The sequence below is a fragment of the Mugil cephalus genome, chromosome 12 (assembly GCF_022458985.1).
Source record: "Mugil cephalus isolate CIBA_MC_2020 chromosome 12, CIBA_Mcephalus_1.1, whole genome shotgun sequence".
NCBI lineage: Eukaryota > Metazoa > Chordata > Actinopteri > Mugiliformes > Mugilidae > Mugil > Mugil cephalus.
Window position 1 is genome coordinate 8,507,242 of NC_061781.1, and position 21,904 is coordinate 8,529,145.

Genomic DNA, 21,904 nt, shown 5'->3' on the forward strand with positions numbered 1-21,904 from the left:
ACATGTTTCTCAGTGTCCCCTGATAGTTTTTTTTTTTTGTGATACTGCTTTGATCTCACGAGGGGAAATTATCTCTCTGCATTTCGACCCATCCAGCCGTTCACATGGTAGTGTTTCACAGCCGGAGCAGTCTGCTGCAGACTCTAAAGACCACGCCTGTTAGGCGCTTGCTCAAGGCATCTCAGCGACGGACACAGGAGGACAGGAACCCGGGACCATCCAGTTCGGCCCAAGCTGCATCTCTAACTGCCACCCCACAGCTCGTCACCTGAAAAGTTCTCTTAAGAGCACCCTGAAAACACAATCCCGCCTCCTAGCTACTTTTACTTTGATTTGCCTCAGATTGTTGAAGGAAGTTTTGCTTGTTAGATGGGTAATGAGCTCTGCTTTCCCCCCTCCATGTCACATCTTTTAAACGCTGTTAGTGACTGAGAGGCTTCCTAATGAATTACCACCTTGTGTCCTACGCTGCTGCAGTCAGCTTTCCCTTATGATTCTCTCCTCCTGCTGTCATGTTGGAAACAGATCCAGGCAGAGTCTGCCACCCTCCTCTTTTGACACATCTCTTCCCTAACTGATGACAGCGTTACCTTGGCCGTTATCCCTGATGATGTCGGCAATGAAATGGCTTTTTAAAAGGAGGCTTTCAGTTTGACTTTGAAAACCCTTTCTGAGGAAACATTAGAGGGGGAAATGTTAAAGTAAAAATGTGTTAAAAGTGATATTCTACTATCTATCGCTTCCAACTCTGGAATACCAGGTGTGTCATAGATTGGAATCATATCTGCATTTGTATGCTAACACATACATATACACAGAAAACACAATTTTATTCTAATACAGTTCAAAAATATCTCTTTCAGGGAAATTACTGGGGTGCCACACAAAACCTATTTCTAAACTTTTATTCTTTGCAACACACAACCAGTGTCCGCATCTCTGCATAAGAAAATATTTAAGTTTGATGAATCTGCTAGACATGCAAACTGTCTGTCTGACTGACTGACTTTCTGAGCTGTTCTCACCACGATAGGTTACATTCTGCTGTAGTCTATGAAGACCTGTGTTCTTTGTGCACCATGCTATATCACCTTTTTCAATGCAGCACTCACACATGCTGTGTTTTTTTTTTGTTTGTTTTTTTAATAATACTAAGTTCATTCAAATTCATAAAATTAAAGGCATATAACTGGTGATATCCAGACTAGTAAATAAGCTCCTGTCAGAATTTTAAAACCATGACATTTAAAATATCATTACGGCTCTGTCATATCCTTCCTTGGTGCTTGCTCCTTCAACAACATCCAAACAATTTTCTTCAGCGTTTCTGTTGGTTCTGAAATGATCTCAGGTGTGTCCTTGAAGAATCTTCCCATTTCCTCAACTTCCCGTCTGCCTGACTTGAGGAAGGTTTGTAGCATAGGCAGGTATTTCATCTTATGGCGCGTTAGCCTCCTGAGTGCGTGCTGTTAGTTTTGAACTCTGTGTCAGACTTGCTCGGGGAAACCCTCAGGAAACGCTGATTGCAGGTTGAAAAATATGATAGCTAGCACACCATTAATATTCATGCCCTTTGAAGCCGTTTTCGTCTTTGTGTTTGTTTGCTCCTGATGAAAAAGATGAAAAGACCTGTGGACCTCATGAATTCCGCTGCAAGAATAACAACTGCATCCCCGACCACTGGAGGTGTGACAGCCAGAATGACTGTGGGGACAACTCAGATGAGGTGAACTGCAGTGAGTACCTGACTCCTTTACGCTCTGTTAGCTCCGGTTGCGTTCATGTAGACCCTTCTGATGTTATGTGCTGCGAGCGATTGAACTTCTCTGAAGACTTCTGACGGCCCCTCCCACCTTCCCTTTTTCTCTGATTCTTCTGTTTCCCACTATCGAGTTGGCCACGCTCACCACTTATTTTCTAGCGTCCTCTTATTACCGCTACTGTTTCTGTGAATAATGTGAGCTCATGAAATTGTTTCTTGTCTGTAATTTACCTAGATTACAGTCCCTATAGATCCTCATAATCACATCTGGAAGAAAACTTTTTATTTACAGGTGAAATGACCATGGTAACCCACCTTGTAAAACGAACATCCTCCCGTATATTCAAGTGCTTGTATGCATTTCTGTGTGAGTGGAATTGTTTGCTTGTACGTTATATGAGCATGTGCGGGCGTATTCCATGTGCCATTGCTGAGTATGCATCATTTATGTGATTTATTGGATGCCGGAGTCCCCACACCTATTAATGTCACTTAAAATGCAAATAAAAGCCAGTCAAGTGTTGGATGGCAAAAGAATTGAGCAGGTGGACTTGCAGACAGGAGAAAGGCTGCAAATCAGATTTTGCTGCAATGCCTGCTGGGAGTCTCTGTTGCAGCACAACTCATAACACACACCCTAAGTTGGCTAACAGTCCATGATAACAAGGGGAGGGCGCAGACAGTGGATCTGGTGCAGCTGTTTAGCTGCATCCTAATATTGTCCTCGGGGACAGACTTGCACTAAATGGCAGATAGAGCAGCAGTGAATGTATTTACATCTCGATCAGCTTTGCCTTTTTATCCACTTCTGATACAAAATGACTCTAATTAGGTAAAACACTGGTTCGCCAAGGCATTAGCATATGTTTCTCAACACAGGGCGTTTGGCTGATACAAACATCAGTTTGTTTATGCTGGGAAAAAAAAGTACAATTTTGTGTTTTTCTCGACTCAGAGCCGGTAACCTGTAACCACAAGGACTTCGCCTGCGCTAACGGAGAATGCATCTCCTCCCGATTCCGCTGTGACGGGGACTATGACTGCTTGGATAATTCAGATGAGGTCAGTGTCTGAAATATGTGTGCCACATACTTCTGAGTCACAGGGAGCACACGGGTGCAGCTAATGAGACACGGATTTGAACAAGATTTATGGTATGTTGCGTTTTCGAGAATAAAACCCGCCAACGCCAACGCGTTTCTGGCCTACTCCATTTGGCCAGCGTGAATAGAAGTCATTCCAAGCGCCCTTCTTATAACGCTGTCTTCCCTGATTTTGCAAAATTGGGAGGTTAATGACGGCTAACATAAAAATTGCTGGTCACTTAACGAAAAAAAAAAACATAATACTTTGATGAAAATACCTGAGGAAATAGACAAGTTTGGCACGTATAAATTACAGTGTACGAGAGCCAAATTATAGCATATGGGCAGTGTAATTTAGTTTATAATTGATCTCCTGGAAATGCCTGTAAGTATCCGAGCTCGCAGCACAGACAGGGATTAAATATCCAAATTGGAAGGAGCGAAGTGAAATTAGATGTGTGTGTTGCTGCTCGCGGAGAAAATAATCCCATTGTAGGCACAGTTCATTGTTTCGATCCAAATCTCCTCGTCACGGCTGCTACATTTCAAATCAGTGCTGGACAGGAAATATCACTGTGACGATTTAAAGCACCTTCAAGTACATTAGCGCATGAAATACCTCGCATTCACTTGCTTTTGCAAATCCTAATCCCCGTCCCATTCAGCAAAACAAAGAACGCTTGTTTTGGTCCTAACGATGCCCAAGTAATTGCCATTGTAATTTTACAGTCTTGTAAAATGTGAAGAAATGAACTTAAATGCGCCTTTATTTTGTATTTCATGGTATAAAGAGATTTTTTGCAGGATTTGTGCAAAAATATGCCCCATCAGTGGTAATGATGCAGGATGATGCATAATTCAAGGACAATGGCTTGTTATTACGATTCATTATTCTTGTTAATTTATTGCTCCGTTCAACATTGGCGCAGCAATTTTTACATTATAATCCCTCTCCACGCAAGGCGGCGCAACCCTAATTAACCCTTTATTATTTGTCTCCCAAGTGGAAGCTTTCTGGGTCAGCGCAGTCAAATAGTTTCGGGAAATAAAGTTGCCTTTCAATCAGCCGCGGCCTTTGAATGGAGTGAGTCACAGTGGCCGTCCGGGCGTAGAATGCCCACCTTTATTCGCGCGGGCTGGGTTAATGTGATATAGTGTCAGAGCATTTGTCGGTATTCACACTTATTCAACGTGTGATGAACTTCAACTCTTTGATGTTTCGTGGGCGGATAGGAAAGTGGTTGTGTTTATTTTTAAATGCAAACCTCCGAGGCTTTCGAGTGAATTTGAAACGGGAGTGAATAACATTTCCTCTGAGTGGCTACTGGCTGCGTTTCTCAAGCAAAATCCATCGTTTCAAGCGAGTTTAAAGCGCATTGTGAAAATCAGCTCTCTTCTCTTCAACCTTTTCAAGCCCTCGTGATCATCACATCATTAGTTGTGGGTGGGAGGGTTGGGGGGGGAGTAAACACTCTGGTCAGTATCAGGTGAGTGTGATCGATGTTAGAGGCTGTTTTACAGAGTTCGGGGTGCAACAATAGCCTCATATATGTGAACAGTGTTTACTTATCAGTCAGAATTTCTTCTGTTTCCCCTTCTTAAAATGCTTCAAAAGAAGGAGACATGGGTACCAATCAACTATCATGATTCTTTGTATTACCCCAGAGTTTGCTACGTGCACCTGTCTTCTGCTTTACCGTAGATTGGAAGCCAGACAACCTTCCAAACCTACATCTGGTCTGGAGTCATTCCCTTGGGAGGTTATTATGATATAACGGGCCAATCGAATTATTTGCGCGGGCTTCATGTGGTGATAGATAGAAGAGTAACAGCAACATAGTCAGATAGTTAGATAGGTAACTGGAAAGACTGACTTACTTTTAGAGCCAGCCCCATCTGATGAATGTCATGCTTTGACACACTCATGTTTGCTTCAAGTCTTAGCCACGGATGTTGCTGCTTGGAAGTAATGCAGGTCCGTCGACCGTGCTATGAAAGAGAGTAATAATTAAACCGAGTGCAGTCGTGTTTCATATGTGCACATCTGACTTTTACTTCTAGGCTCACTTGAAACTGTGTCCGTTTACAGAGAGGCTGCGAGGCACACTGTGCAGACGACCAGTTCCGGTGTCAAAACAACCTCTGCATCTCAATGAAGTGGCTGTGTGATGGCCAAGAAGATTGCAAGATGGGGGAAGATGAAAAAAACTGCCAGGGAACAGGTAGGAGACCAATATCCCATAATCTAATTATGCAGTGCATTGTTTGTTATTCTGGAATAAGTAAAAGTTTTTATTTTTTTGTTGTTTTCTTCTGGATGTCACAGGTAGAGAGAGGTTCTCTGTGTGATTTTGTAAAAGATTCAGTGCTACCCAAAACCAATGATAGCCTCAAAGTTGCAATCATCTTTAAACCAGTGTAATGATGTAAGATACAGAGTACATAATAAAGAGTGTGTAGACAAAAGATGACAGGGAGTTATACATTTCCTTTACCTACCCCCGCACTAATTGCAGTCCTGTGAAGTAAAGTGCTCAGTCATACAATGTGAGATCATTTTGTTGCAGAGTAGAAATCAGCAGTTAGTCATGCTGATTTGCTCTTTTGAATTCCAGTTTCCATTACTGGCCAAAAACTGTGAAGCACTTTGCTCAGCAGCAGGTAGTAGACCAAATGAGCGCTTATACCTGCAGGAAAATGTCATACTGTGTTTAGGAGTGACGAGTTCAAATAGTTCCTTTCCTAGGGCCGCATTTCAGTCAGCACCACGCTTGTTTGTGGAACAATAAACAGAAAGGGTCTAATGTTGAGTGACTTCTCTGAGGGAGAAAGTAGAACTGGAACTAATGCACTCTTTCCTTCTCCAGTTGTCCCTTCGTGTTCCGTGAACGAGTATGTGTGCGCCAGCGGCGGGTGCGTGTCAGCCAGCCTGCGGTGTGACGGACACGACAACTGTCTAGATGGCTCCGATGAGGTCAGAACAGCTCTGCGAGATGTAAAAAAAACAACAAAAACATTTAGATTATTGCGTAATAATGTAGCGGTTTAGCGGGTGAGATGCTGCTTCACGGAGCACGGCCACAACCACGTTAAAACGCGCCTCGTTCACTGGTTCCTGTGATTGAAGCTTGAGGATTTATGGTGTCTCTTTGCCGACAGATTGGGTGTGTGAAGGAGTGCAGAGAGGATGAATTTCTGTGTCTGAATCGTGCTCACTGTATCCCCCGACGTTGGCGCTGTGACGACGTGTTGGACTGCATGGACCACAGCGACGAAGAGAACTGCAGCCAGGGTAGGTGTGGCGGGACTGTCGCCTCGGATGATGGCGGGGGATATTTGGGAAGAAAAATCACTCCGCACATGTTATTAACCAGGGAAGGCATGTGAATCACAGTACATCATTTTGTATGAAAGGAGCATAGCAGATGAGTGGAGAACACACAGAGTAATTTCAATTGTTGTAAAAAATGGGAGTACAGATGAGACGAAAGACGGTAATAGATTTGGTTAGACGAAATGATCCCCGTTGTGCGGATCATTTTATAAAATTATCTGTAATTATAATCTTGTGTTTGACAGTTTTTTTGTCACATCTACAACGTCCCTGATTGTAACTTTGCACCTGAGCTACACTTTTAAGAGGCTAGGAGATTTATCCTTGTGATTGCAGGTGCTTTCTTCTGCCGGGCGGATGAATTCATTTGCAACAACACGTTATGCAAACTCCACACGTGGGTGTGTGACGGCAAGGATGACTGTGGAGACAACTCTGACGAAGACACAGACATGTGTGGTGAGTTGAAATTGTCACTCACTTTTGAGGACGATTGATGCATATTTTATAATCGTCTGCTTTTCTGTCACCCAGGAGTCAAAGCTATGCGTCATTGTCTTTTCACATAAGATGTTGTGCAGTTGATTTGTTATGTTTAAGAGATATCTCCATTCGCTTTTTGTGTCTTTTGGTCTCCAGCAAAACTTCCGTGTCCTCCTACAAGGCCATTTCGTTGTAGAAATGATCACGTGTGCCTGCGCACAGACCAGGTCTGCAACAAAGTGGATGACTGTGGTGACAACTCGGATGAAGAGGAGTGTGGTGAGCACAGAATGCACAATACAGATCAGATACTGCACTGAGCCTTGTCTATACCTTGAAATGCAAGAATACAGAGGAGAGAAGAATGCAGAGGGATAAATGTTACAGAAGTACTGGAGTTTGTTACCTTGCCTTTGAAAATGCCACCAAATTCTTAATTCCAAACATTAAGTGGGCCTGGGACAGAAGAGCAGGGGTTGTAAACCTTTTTAAAAATAACCTTAAAACAGAAGTGGTGTTTTGGTTGAATCAAAGACGGCTGCTTCTCTTTTTAATGTTAGAGGGCATAAGACCTCACTCTTTCCAGTGCCATTTTCTTTTCTTCACCTCATGACCGCTCAGCACCTGGTACCAAGACAGGGAACCATTGCTTATACACCAGCATTAGGCAGTGAAAACATATATATATATACCACCACCAGCCTGAACCATTGATACAAGGCAGGATGGATCCATGCTTTCATGCAAATTCTGACCTTGCCATCTGAATGTCACAGCTGGAATTGAGACTCGTGTGAGACTCATCAGATCAGGCAACGTTTTTCCAATCTTCTATTGCTCAATTTTGGCGAGCCTGTGTGAACTGTAGTCTCGGTTTCCTGTTCTTAGACAGGAGTGTTACCCGGTGTGGTCTTCTGCTGCTGTAGCCCATCTTCTTCAAGGTTCAACGTGTTGTGTGTTCAGAGATGGTATTCTGCATTCCTTGGTTGTGACAAGTGGTTATTTGAGTTACTGTTGCCTTTCTATCATCTCCAACCAGTCTGCCCACTCTCCTCTGACCTCTCACATCAACTTCTCTCTTTTTTCGGACCATTCTCTTTAAACCCTAGAGATGGTTGTGCGTGAAATTCTCAGTAGATCAGCAGTTTCTCAAATACTCAGACCAGACCACCTGGCACCGACAACCATACCAGGTTCTAAGTTACTTAAATCCCCTTTCTTCCATGCACTGATGCTGGGTTTTAACTTCAGCAAGTTGTCTTGATCACCTCCACATGCCTAAAATGCATTGAATTGAAGCCATGTAAGTGTACCTAAGAAAGTGGCAAGTGAGTGTATATCATCTAGTATGCTTTAGGATATATTAGCCTAATAGCATAAACATAAGCACGTAATGCTCAGTGGGTAGGAAAATGTCTTCCTGTTTTCAGTTTTTCTCATGACGTAATGAATGGGATATTAAAGCTACAGTGGCTACATCTACAAAATTTGTGTCCTCCCTTTGGCAGTGAGATGAATTACGCAAACGTTTACCCATGATGTCTATGGTCCGTCAGTCCCATCTCTCAGCGCTATGCTTGCTGAACTTAATAATAATAATAATAATAATAATAATAATTTCTCTCAATGGCAAATTTTGTTTTTAATCTAGAACATCAGAAACTTTTGTCAGTCGCCTCCTAGGTTTCATTTCATTTTTCCTGAGCAGTCTGTGAATTCATGAAATCCATGCTGCATCTGTAACGATCATTATTCTGCCACTGACCCTATTACTTCGAGATACTTGTAGTTCCTGTCCCTACAGGTGCTCCCCTCATCAGCTCTGTCAAACTGATGAGGCAGGTTGATGTCAGTGCATTCTTAATGGTGCATCAGTGCATGAATATTGGCACAGATACCATGTGACACAAAAAGTACACTGAGAGGGAGGTTGATCTGCCACTCATTGGCATTGTGTGAGTTTTCTGGCTTGAATATAACATAGTCCTGCACTATAGTATAGCTTCAAATTTGCACAGGCCCAAAAGCTAAGACTGACAAGAAGATCCTTTGTAGCAAACTGACCTGAGCCAAGTACTTACCATACTGTACAATTATACAATTACGTATAGCTTCAGAATTTTTAACAGTGCTAAAAGATTTAACACATTGTTGTATAGTAGTAGTAGTAGTACACAAGCTGCAAATGAAGATAAAAGGCAGAGGGAATGTGCACCACTGCATATAAATGGGAGCTTTACAGGTTGCAATGAAAACATTTGGCCCACTCAGCATAGTTTAGATTTATTTTTTTTCCCCGACTCATTTTTGTGAAAAGAAAATTGGCTTTTTATTTTCTCTTATATGTCCAAAGGCATAACTGCTGCCAGCCCTTTATATTGTCCCGACAAGTTCCCTCAATACAAGCCTCCTGTGAATGATCGCGCAGAGCAGACAGGAAAGAGAGGGACAAATCACTTCTCTCCTCTATCAATCTCTCATTCCTTCTGTCCTCCATTTATCTTCCTCTCCGATCCCATTGATACATCCATCCATCTTTTCCTTCACTCCATTACCTCTCACCATTGTATGCTTCTCTAATCCCCTCACTCTCACCTTCATCCCATCATTCTCTTCATCCACCCGTCCGTCACTTCATTATGTTTCATCTCTTTATTGTGGTGGTGGAGGGTGTCGGACTTCCGTTCTTTCTGTTTATTTTGCCATGACAGGGAAACAGTACGGCTAATTCAAGAAAAGTGATGCCCAAGAACAAAGAGTGCAAAGTCCCTCAACGTTTTTATTGGCCAAATAATTTGTGAACAGCTGTTGTTTTGATTGTGTGCATCCCTTACTTTGGCAGCAGCCACAAATTGACTGTTAAAGTTCACAAAAATGTCTGTTTTGCAGCAAATAACAAAGGCAGGCTGGGCCATTGTGTTAGAGTAACAGTATCATATTGATTTTCAAAATGCAGTCGAGTAAAAGTAATAAGCCAAGAAAATAAGTGAGGTGTCACAGGGCTCTGTCTTCATTGGTTTACGATTCCATCAAGGCTGTGAGGTAGAATACAAAATAATGCTGGTATTGAAAGCTTGAAAAGACCGTTATGACTGTCAGATCTCTGCTGTATATTTTGACACTGAAAGCATCTTTGCACACGTATTTGGTACTTTATGGTTTGAGTTTCGCGTTATTATCTTCTTTTAACTGACACCATGTGCGCTATGTGAAGCAGAGGTGGTGGCGGGGAGACCTCGGCCTTGTGGGAAGACAGAGTTCACCTGCAGCAACCGACGCTGCATTCCAGTCCAGCTGCAGTGCGACCTCTTCAATGACTGCGGTGATGGCGGCTCAGATGAGCAAGACTGCAAGGCATGTAAGTACAGCGAGAGTTGACCCGAGTGAACAGATCAAAGAAGCATTCGAAAGTAAAATGTCAGGTAGTTGGGTCCTCCTCATTTTAGACGTGATTTTTTTTTTCTTTTTTATTCATGGTAATATATTTATGCCAATGTTTGAGGTGTGTTGTGCAGCAAATGAAAGATGATAATGCCCCTTTGGCTTTTGCACATCAAAAGAAAAGCCCAGCAGGTGTCCTAAGATGCGGAGGACTGATGTGTAATCAAAGTCCTGTCTTTATTTGTAGTTTCCAGCGAAGATGTGTGCGGTAAGAAAACAAATCCTTGTGGAGAGGACGCAATCTGCAACCAGACGAATGCTAATGTGGTATGCCAGTGTAAACACGGCTTTAAGAGGAACCAAAAAACAGGCCAATGCGAAGGTAACGTTCCACCAACTCCATCCATTTAAGAGTAAAGGATCTCGAATTCTGGCTCAGTAGGCTCTAGATTAAGGGTGTCAAATTCAGTTTAGTTCCAGGGGTCACGTACAGCCCAATTTGATCTCAAAGGGGTCATGTAACATAATAGCATAACCTACAGTATAAATAATGACGGCTCCGGATCTTTCCCTTTGTTTTAGAGCAAAAAAAGCAGTCCCTAGTGGACAAATTAGTGTACAAATATCTTTGAAAACTTGGAGTTAATGTTATTTTCACACTGTGCATATTCATGCCACGGACCAAAGCAGCCTGCCAGAGGGTCCAATCTGGCCCTATGATTAACATCATGGTCTAGATGAACAGAAAACATTTGGCCTGGTCTTCTTCCTTTGCTCATTAAGAACACATATGAGGTTCATTTTTTTTTAGTTTAAACGTGGGAAAAAATAAATAAAATAGCGACTGAATTGTGACTGAGAATCTTTACATCTTTACAGACATAATAATATAAAGACAACATGAGTATTTTGCCCCCTTGAAAATACCATAAGAACTGAATGCATCTGTTCAGACTGTACAGGGTAGTTGTGTCATATGAAAAAATGTCAAACTGAAACTAGATTTATCTTTTTGTTCCCATCTAAGCTAAAGGTACACCATAGACCTTGTGTGCAGACAAGCACAGAATATCCCCCCTTTGATGCATTTTTAACTGCAATTGCAACTGTATAAAGTGCACAAAGACATGTCACACTGCTTACTAGCCGCCCACTAGCACTAGTGCTTACAGCAGCATAGGCAACTCACATAGGCTTCGACATAGACCCTGCATACACCTGCTGTGGAAGTATATACAAAGCAATGATGTTATCTTATATTTACAATAATATCAACATGCACATTGGCTTAAAATTAGGGCTTAATATTTAGTCAACCATGTGATCTAGTGCCTGATTCTCAATTAATGGCTTTTTGTGCATTTTTTATTGCTTGGTTTCAAATACAAACTGCATGCATATTCTGAGAAGTATTATGGCAAAACTGAACTCAAGTTCATAATTCTATTCTTGCTCATTATTAACATGCTCTGGGTATATCTATTCGTGGCCAAGGTCTGGTCGTTCTCTACTGGAATCTATTCATCAGTCATTTCTCATTAACTCGTATAAAGTATGAAATAATGGTTTAAAAATTAAAAAAAAATTAATAAATAAGCATTATGAAAACCTAAAGCAACCTATGTCCAACATAACTCACTGTCTCTTTTCCTTCCAGAGATAAATGAATGCATGCAGTTTGACACATGTCCTCATTACTGCACAAACACTAAAGGATCTTTTAAATGCACATGTGATCGGAATTACAAGGAGACCAACGGCAACTGTGTAGCAAAAGGTATGATCCTAAAGTTTATTATCAAATATTCGTTATTGTTCATGCTAATTTGGTGATCTGATGTCACTGTAAAATGTGTGATAATGTAGCAAAATGTATTTGTATATACTTTGGCTTAAACTGCTGTCCTGCTACCCAAGATGGAATTTAACCAATTTTCCTTTCTTCTTCCTTTCTTCTTTTTACATGTGGATAACTCGGTGCAGGGCCAGAAGATCGAGTGCTCTACATAGCTAATGACACCGAAATCCGAAGCTTTATGTATCCATTTAACCACAGCCATGGACACAAACTGCTCACTCACATTGAGGACAATGCCCGTATTATCGGGATGGACGCCCTGTTCCACCACCAAAAGTTTATTTGGGCTACCCAGTTTAACCCTGGTGGAATTTTTTACAAAGACACCCTCGACAGAAGTCCATCTAAAGCAAACGTCCGAAACATTGTACGTTTTTGGTTGCGTTATTTCAACTTCAGAAATGCTGTAACTGTTTTCTACTGCTAAGGGGCAATTTCTTACAAAAGACACACATTTTAGAGAATGCCTGCACAAAAGTTGAATAGAGGACCTGACATTGTGACTGTTGTCCCCCTGCAGTGTTCGGACTTCCGTCGTCCCAGAGATATTTCTGCTGACTGGATCACAGGCAACATTTATTGGACTGATCACTCTCGGATGCATTGGTTCAGTTATTACACAGCCCACTGGACTAAATTACGATATTCCATAAACGTAGGACAACTAAAGGGACCAAATTGCACCCGCCTGATTACGGACATAGCGGGAGAGCCATACGCCATCGCTGTCAACCCAGCCAGAGGGTTAGTTGAGTGCATCACTAGCGTCTTTCTCCTGCTGACTATATATTTATAGTGTAGACAGCAGTGTGATTATTAGAACGAGTCTACATATGTTTCTGCTAGCGTATGGATTTCCCACATTAAAGCATTTCCATTTAGCTTGGTTTAATACTCATTTAAAATGTAACCAAACTACTAAACTACTCCATTAGTCAGCTCAGTGGGTTAATCAGTTACATAACATTACCACACCAGATCCATCAAGAAACGCTAAAGCTACCTCACCCACATGAGCTCATGATGCATCACTCTCGCAATTAATCTTTAGGTTTTCCAAACGTCCTCATCAGTCACAGACCGTCTAATCATGCATTAGTTTGTCGTCGTGTTTAATCGGTTTTCAGAATGAAGTAACCAAGCCAAATTTCTCTTGGTGTTTTGCAGAATGATGTACTGGAGTGTAATAGGCGATCACGCTCACATAGAAGAGTCAGCCATGGATGGCTCATTACGCAGAGTCCTCCTGGAGAAGAACCTAAGGAGACCCACTGGTAGACGTTTCTTTGATTCTTGTTTTATTTTTTTCTCTGATATCTTTTATATATTAAAGGCACTTAAATGCATTTTCGATGTCATCTCAGAAGCAGGGCAGAAATGTTCCTGCTAAATCTCCTGGATTCTGAACTGTCTTTGAAAAAAGTGACACAATATCATTGGCACAATCGCAATTCTTCATCTTTGAACAAATCAAACGATCAAACATTTTTCACCTAGGCCGTACTCAAAACAACTCTTAATGTGATCATTATGACCCCACTGCTATAGAAACCATAAACAACATAAAGATATGCAATAAAACTGGATGTTGCATCATAGACGGGTATCTCATATAGTAAGATGAATGCCATTGCTTAGGAAACTCACTTAGGACAATTCAGTCAAGTCTCTCACTCATTGTAGCCAAAGCTTCCACAACACATACATCGAATTCAGCAACAGCATCAATGTCAACCCAATAAAATGGCACAAATATATACAAAAGATGTATATATAACTCATTTTACTCACAAGAACTTAAAAACAATTTAGAGTTCTCCTTGGAGCCTGTTACCCAAGGGTAGCGCCCACAGTTGCTGTCATGAAAGTTTCTCCTGCCTGGTCAGGCTAGTTAGCTCCAGGATTAGTCGACCTTCTCCTGGAAAGTCTGCCATGAAAATGTCCTTCTTAGAAGTTCTTCAACCAAATCGACAGCCTCTTCTCCTTCTGCCATCGTGAGTTTGAAAAGTAGCCATCAAATTGACAATGGGGATGATTTGCTTGAGCAGCTTGCAACAGGTGAAGTTCAGCCACTAGCTCAGGGGTTCTCTGACCTGAGAACGCAAAAACGCTGATGCTACCGTAGGCCACAGAGAAGGTGTAAGAATACTAACTGGAAATGTGACTGGCTAAAGCAACAGTGTGACTACAATATATTCCAAGCTTCAGCCACCTCCAGTTTTAATTATGAAGGCAATCTCTTTGACTCCAGCAACAAGACATGGCTGAAATATGAAAATATGAAATGTTACGTTGCCAGGAGCACCTCAGCTGAGAGACAGACAGGCCACAATATAAAAAGAATGGGCTATTAGGAATAATTTAATAAGATTAATAGGAAAATACTAAAATGTAAGTCAGTTTGTGTAAGTCAGCTTGCTGCTTTCTATATCCAGTTCCTGAATATACAAAGCAGTGTTAAATAATGAAAGCTTTTTACACCAGTGGTTATTAACACATTTGTCAAGTGAGATTTACTGATCTAGTTATAGTGCTGCATGGTAACCACAAGAAGGTTTCTTTTGTATGAATTATAAAATAACTCAGAAGATAACTGTAGTATGCATCTGTGTATACAGCGTTTGTTGCATACACACTATAATTTATATCCTGTACAGCCAGTCCGGTCATAACACCTTGCTTATATATGTAGGTCTAAAGTTTCTGCTTTAATATGCCAAGTAAGTATATGCAAAACAACACAAAGAGAATTTACTGTCCCCAGCATGTGTTGGTATGCCCATAGGGAGACACTTAGTGCTGATCTAGTTCTGAAGAGCTGCTTTGGCCTCCTTTAATTCAAGGGACCCATGCGCCGTCTTGGTCACGGAAAGTGGAATTCATCATCGGTGCAAAAAAAAAATGCACACTTGCTGCAGCCAGGTGCTCAATTATCTAGTCAGACTTTTGGGAGAAAGTGAAAGTGACTCACTGCTTTGAAATTGTAATATAGGCGTGCCTAATGTCTGCCTTCGAAAGTGCAGTGAACAGCTCTCTTTATCATTTTAATACTGAATGTTTAATGTAAATGCAAACGGTCTGAAGGAAATCGAAATAAAAAAAAAAAACCTGCCTCCACATTCCCAGTGATCAGGTGATCTCCTACGTATACCTGGGTATATGTAGGAGGTGTCCTGCATTGAGGAATTCTACAATGATCATTGTGTAATTTGCCAGGTAAATAAATCTCTTACCTTCATACTCCCACAGGGCTGGCCATTGATTATTTCAACCAGCGTATTTACTGGGCTGATCCTGAGCTCTCGCAGATAGGGAGCATGAGATTGGATGGCTCGGACCCTCTGGTGACAATCAGCGACAGAAACGGTAAAACCCAAATGGAAAACAAAGTGCAGCTTCTTCTTTTAAACACATAAAGTACTATTCACGCTGCACTTTGGTTTTCCCCAACTTTTTTATCAAATAATTGCAACAGGGATATCGCTTGCGTGCCTCCAATGTGTGCTAAGATCAATCTGCCCACACAACATGTACTATTTACTTCCACTCGCCACAGGATACAAACTTTCATCATCCCAAAGCTGCAAGTGTGCAGAACTCTGTGCTTGATGCTATCTTTTTTTTTTTTTTTTCTTCTTCTGGATCTTTAGGGATCTCTCAACCATACAGAATTGATTTATTTGAGGACTATATCTACGGAACTGGACTAAAACATGAGGTCTTTAAGATTCACAAGTATGGAAAACAGTCGGTGGAATATCTCAACCTGGGGGTGGAGAAACCCACGAATATTTTCATCTCTCACCGTTACAAACAGCAAGATGGTAAGTCGTCCTCATCATCATGATGTTTGTGCTAAATGTGGTTCATTATAAGAAACCTGCCAATCAGTTTACACGCACACACAAAGCAAACAGTCGGCGTCTATTCTTAGCAACTAACCATACATTAAACATAACTTTTGGTTAACCACTTACATTGGACTGAATATAGCAGAAGTTGTAGTATTTCAAAGGGAAGGGAATGAAGAATAATAACGGCAATAAAGTGGAGCTGTAAAAGCCAAGATTGTATGAATTTAGAAGGTTAGTAAATTTCTGGTGCACATGACGTCTTAATAAAAATAGGTTAATTTAGAGAGGGCTTGTAGAAGTCTAATGAGCATAGGCTATGCAGACTAAAAATTGACAATTCTCTCCTTATGTCGTGGCATCATTCCCACGAGATCACACAGCAATCCATCTTCCCATGCTACCAGCTATTTGCTTGTCTCTGGTCCACTGAGATGGAGACCAGACAGGAACTGTCAACTGTGACTTTCTTGAACATGACAAACATCATACAATTAACTTGTGGCATAATTCAAATGTACGTTTCCCTTACAAAGGCAGCAAGAATTGTCGGCCATTATGTTAATTAAGTTGCTCATAGACAGATGGTTTATCCAATAACTCACCAAATACTGTTTTTTTGCTTGTTTTTTGTGTTTTGTTTTTTTCCTTTCTACAAAACAGTTTGCAAGGACTACTTCTCTGATGTTTCTGTTAAATGAACCATAGTGCAACCGAATATGACAATACTTTATGGTGGAATTAGTTTTTTTAATATCAGTAATCTGTTTAGGGATAGGCCATAATGGGAAGAGGGACATGTTGGACCAGAACAAATATTCTATTAAGACTTATGCCAATATTGAGAACAGCCCACAGGACAATTGACTATGAAACAATGCAATATAATATTCATATACAAGATGTTGTTACACTCATATACATCTATCAGGCATAACATTATGACCACCTTCCTAATATTGTGTATGGCTCCCTTGTGCCTCAGCTGGGACTCATCTGTGGATCATCACACAGATAATTGATCAATTTGGGATCTAGTGAATTTGGAGGCCAGGTCAACACATTGTGGTGTTTTTCATTTTTTTTTTTTTAGTTGTTCCTAAAACGTTTTTGTGTGTGCGTGCGTGTCAGGTTGCATCCTGCTGGGGATGACTGCTGCCATCAAGGGTTGTCATTGTTGTGGGGTGGGGGTGCCTGGTCCCAGCAGGTTTCCCAGCAGAACATTGTATCGTTACAAGATGTTCAATGCTATTTACTTCACCTGTCAGTGGTTTTAATGTTTTGGCTGAGCGGTCTATGTTTGGTAACGGACACACTAAAAATACTCAAGGTTTGAGGGCATTCACATCCATACGAATTACAACCATTTATATGCACAGTCCTCCACATTTAGAGCTCCATATTTTACTTTACAAATGAACCTAATCATAAATTTAATATGTGTTGTAATGCTTTGTCAAGAAACTAATGGCAATTATTGCCTGAGGTCTGAAAAGCATGGACACCAAATAATTGGTTCCGTCCTCAGTGATGCCTTGCCAGGCTTTTACTGCAACTTTTTTTTTCATATTTTTTTTCATTGTTTTTTTATTTTCTTCGTTTTTCCTGCCTTAACTTGTTTTTTGTTTTGCTCATTCGTTTTCAGATCAGGTAAATATAGAGAAGTATTCTACTTATTAATCTTAAAAAAAAAAATACAAAATTAAAAGTTAGAAAGTTATAATAATATTTTTAAGTTAACAGTGATGAATACTTAAGAAACTCATATGTATTCAAATTATACCTAATGCCCTTAAGGGGTTATGACAAATAATGAAAAAGCACATGCTCAGCTAAAAAAAAAAAGAGGTTTAGGTTTGCAACATAAAAAGTCCATACTAGCCAATCAATACAATCGTGTCCTTCCTCTAACTGTCTCTGTGTGGTAAACCACTGTCAGTTATTTGTTACATCTCTGGTGTTAATGGTCGGAGAGCATCAGACAGCTCAGTCTTGGTCAGTTTTTCACTTAAAGGGCAGCTGTTCCATTCCCCGGAGACTCATTAGGCCAGCCGCGTAGCATGTAGTGTGGAGTATGTGGGCAGGAGATGCTCTCAGCTTGCAAAAAGCTATGACGTGAAGCCTTGATATCTTCAACAAAACCCCTAACAACCGTTCAGATTTTTTCCTGGGAAGATTTTCATCCTCGTGCTAGGAAATCTGAGCACTAATTATGTGTAGCAATGTTGTAACCACTGTGACTTTTTATAGAAGGTAGATATGGTTATATCATATCAGTCAAAATACTAATTTTACCTGTAATTATAATTGCTGGCCCAATTTACTGATCCGGATTATTATTATTGTCATTTTTATCTGCCATACCAGTAGTCAAATGTCATGTTCTTGTTTAAATTATTGATTGACAGGCCTATTTCGCAGCTTACACATGCTAATTATCAATGATGAATCCAGTAATACCCACATTGTGTCAGTGTTAATTTTGATTCATTCAGAGTCACTTTTTCATATAGATATTCACCTTGTTTTATCTATCAGCTGTGAGCGGCATCAACAAGAGCTCCGCAAAAAGCAATTAATCAATTAAGCAGTTCTTTAAATGCTCCACAGTCGTTGACTATTTACTCTAGAGATGCATGTGTGTTTATTCATGTGATTTAGAGCCGTGTCTCTTTACGTGGAAATAGCACTCTTCACAACAGAGATTAAAACACTTCAAATAAATAGCTGTGTTCTGTGACAGAGTTTTCACAAATAAAAATAAGAAAGTCCTTTTCTTCGCATGCCACAGTTGACATTTTCTCGGCTGCTTTTTAATTCTGTCTCGACAGCGTCGAATCCGTGCCTGAGGATGTCGTGTGACTTCATGTGTCTGCTCAACCCGACGGGTGCCCGGTGTACCTGCCCGGAGGGGAAGGTGCTGGTCAACGGCACGTGCAACGACGTCAACGTCTCAGGTTGGCGGATGCTTGTGTCTTCACATCACAATAGGGATGGTTGCTGGATGAAAAAAATAGCTTAGCTAGAAGATTGAATGCTGAAGTAAAAGATGTAGAGCTAAGATGGGCCTGGACAGACAGCTAGGTTTGCACGCTAAATTATGCATAACTTTAAGCCTTAATATAATTTAATTAGAAGAATTCACACAGTGTACGGCTGTCATGACCAGGGAAAACCGGAGACTTAAGCCATTTCTTGTACCACGTTATTAACATATCTTCTCTACAAATGGACCTTTTGTGATATTGATAAAGCATGGTATTTAAACGTTAAAACTATTGCTCCTGCTGTGATAATGAGAAACAGTTTTCACACTATAAATGGCCTTGAGAGAGCCGAAAACCTAGAATTCCATTCCAGCAACACTTTATAGCTGAGAGACGGAGAAGATGAAGAAGTCTGCCTCCCGCATGCAGTTTACTCCACACCTCCGGGGCTCTTGCTGCCCGACATTAGCGACATAACACTGTTAGATGAGATGTGACTTCTGCACACTTCAGCACAGTCAGTGATATGGGCGTTGCTGTTGTGAAGGTGAACTGTGCCGCCCCCCCTGCGAGAATGGAGGCCGCTGCTTAGCCAACGAGAAAGGAGACTGGAGGTGCTACTGCTGGCCTGACTTTTCAGGGGAGCGCTGTGAGGTCAACCACTGCACGGACTACTGTCTAAATGGAGGCACCTGCGTGGGCTCACCCCTGGGTGAGTCTGCTTAAAAATGCACTGCCAAAAACCATCTCTGCAGCATTATTCCTATTCAAACTTTCCTGCCACTCCCTCGAGGCATTGAAGTATATTTTACATTTGCATGTATCCACCAGCTGTTCATTATAGCATTCATTTTACCTGCTGTTGTTGTTTACTATATTATCACTAAACGCTAAACTAAACCTAGGCATCCACGTCTGTAAGAATAGATGGTTCTTGTGGTGTGATCTCGCTGTGACATCCTTTATATTCAACAAAAACCTGCTGATAAAACCACAAACATTTTCAATTTAAAGTTACCTGCCTATTTGTCTCCCTTTATGCTTCCGCACCGTCCTCTCCTTAGTTCGAGTTTGCCACATTACATCTGCCGGTTGAGCAGTTTTTCCATTGATGCTCCTGTCGAACAAGCCTCAGACATCAACCTTCTTTCCACCCAAGGTCTTTTTTCATGCTTTCGTGGCTCCTGGAAAAACCAGGTCTACCCCACAATTTAGCGAACGCACATGAATATGGCGAGATGTCAGCAGCGGAATTGAATTAGGATATACAGCCCTATTAAATGTGCTCAGCTTGATTTAAAAGCCTGTATATCATGCCCCATCATAGCAATTATCCACAACATCTTCATTTCCATTGCTTATAAAAAAAAAATTAAAAAAAAAACATTTACCAGAGCAATTGGCCCTGATGTGGAAAGTGTGGCTTGTGTTTCCAAATAAATGTTTTATCATGGCAGAACCTCATTCAATGGATTTGAATTCATTAAATATGCATTCACTGAAAGACATCCAGTAAATATAATTAGAACCCAAGCAATATGTTCCAGTTTGAACAAGTCATTGCAGTTAGGCCAACAAACGGGAAGATAAGAATGTGGGCAGGGTCTTCAAAGTTGGAATAAAATCAGTTTGTTTTTCCTCTTGGTGGTCGGTAAACATGTCTGCCCAACAGGAATCAAAACGGTGGCTTGGAAAATAAGTGTTTTCATACTTATTTTTTTTTTTCAAATTGTTTAGACTTTTAAAACAGCTCTACGTGACGCCAGAAGAAGCTAGGATAATCACGGCTGCTTATTAAACCAAACGGGGTCTGTCTGTCAAGACAGCATGCAAATCACGCTTCATGCTGGGAGATCATGCATGACTCCTATTGATGACTATCAGTCTTATTCTCGGTTAAGTCCAGAAGGCTACCAGGAATGATGAACTGTTTTTTTTATTTCGGGTGGACAGCTGGGAGGAAAATAGGCACAATATTTGTTGTGGTGCTAGGGACGCAGCACCTTTTATTTCAGTCGAGGTTTCCCTGCGTTGAGGGCTTCTCCGAGGCGAAAGATTATTTGTGTAAATGAGTAACCAGAGATGAGAGGGAGTATAGCAAAATGGATTTTCTCCAGCGCTGCCTTCAATGAATGAATGAATGAATGAATGAATAAATGAAGGCTTTATTTTGAACATGAGAAAACACACACATAAATCGAAACAGTCAAAACTACAAAAACAATGTCGTACCAAGTCAGAAAGGGAGTAGAAGCAGCATTTTTAACCCCTTCTCTTTTCTCAGTAATTAACAATCACCAGTCGATTTCAATTCAAATTAAAATGCATGCCTGGTGATCGGCATCCTCCTTGTACCCTGTGCAAACCATATTTCTGTACCACCCTTTGAACTGGGTCAAAAAATAGCGAGCACACAATCAATTAGAGGCTGGAATTTTTCCAGTTTAGTCTATAAAAGCAGAAGGTGTCACTGAATCCGACGCCTTTAACTGCTTTACCACCATTGTAATGGAACTTTTGGCAGCAAAGCACACGTTTAAATTTTAAATCACAGATAAAACAAAAAAAATATATATATATATTATTTCCGTATGTTTTCATGACATTAATGGCAACAAAAAGATCTTTATACACCCATACAATTGAATGGCTTCTTAGTTTATAAGAAGAGCAGCCCTTAGTACCATTATCACAGTGCAGGTCTGACAGCGACTGGAATCTGTGTGTATCCTACCATTATTGTTATTGAATCATTTGACTACATGACTGTGCAAGCTTCCAGAACAGTCACTGTCTGCCTCATTTGAGGTCACTTTGCCTTTTCTTCTTGTTTATTTCTTCTTTCATCTGCCGTGTCACTTTGGTCAGTCTTGAGGTCTTTTTCCTTGAAGTTAACCTTGAAAGTGTGTGATTCTGAACACATGCCCGGGGCACCTAGCTGAGTAGGTTTTCTGCAGTGTCACAGTACGCCTGCCCCCACTGGCCACATGTCCTCACTGACACCATCAGCACTTGAGTTCTGCTGCTGTGATAAGAGCATTTCTCTGGGATTTTTTTTGGAGATGATCCAAAGTGAAAAGGGTTCTCCTTACATAGCATTTTCTTCCTGACGCATCGTGTTTCCACAAATTATTAGTGGGGTAATGTCAAATAAGAAGGGCTG

The 21,904-nt window shown here is 41.0% G+C and overlaps 1 protein-coding gene across 7 annotated transcripts in view; it reads left to right on the forward strand.

The window, feature by feature from the left end:
• Positions 1–21,904, forward strand: part of lrp1bb (low density lipoprotein receptor-related protein 1Bb) — a 262,735-nt gene that overhangs the window by 226,235 nt on the left and 14,596 nt on the right. For 5 of the 7 annotated variants that reach the window (XM_047600953.1, XM_047600957.1, XM_047600958.1 and 2 more), the window contains exons 67-83: positions 1,620–1,736; positions 2,718–2,824; positions 4,937–5,069; positions 5,715–5,821; positions 6,007–6,139; positions 6,518–6,640; positions 6,821–6,943; positions 9,879–10,022; positions 10,293–10,427; positions 11,703–11,822; positions 12,029–12,270; positions 12,424–12,647; positions 13,071–13,177; positions 15,153–15,269; positions 15,554–15,727; positions 18,586–18,711; positions 19,289–19,453. In XM_047600953.1, coding sequence (XP_047456909.1) covers positions 1,620–1,736; positions 2,718–2,824; positions 4,937–5,069; positions 5,715–5,821; positions 6,007–6,139; positions 6,518–6,640; positions 6,821–6,943; positions 9,879–10,022; positions 10,293–10,427; positions 11,703–11,822; positions 12,029–12,270; positions 12,424–12,647; positions 13,071–13,177; positions 15,153–15,269; positions 15,554–15,727; positions 18,586–18,711; positions 19,289–19,453 — 2,397 coding nt within the window. The remainder of the gene's footprint in view (positions 1–1,619; positions 1,737–2,717; positions 2,825–4,936; positions 5,070–5,714; positions 5,822–6,006; positions 6,140–6,517; positions 6,641–6,820; positions 6,944–9,878; positions 10,023–10,292; positions 10,428–11,702; positions 11,823–12,028; positions 12,271–12,423; positions 12,648–13,070; positions 13,178–15,152; positions 15,270–15,553; positions 15,728–18,585; positions 18,712–19,288; positions 19,454–21,904) is intronic. The other 2 variants (XM_047600956.1, XM_047600954.1) reach the window with 1 other exon arrangement.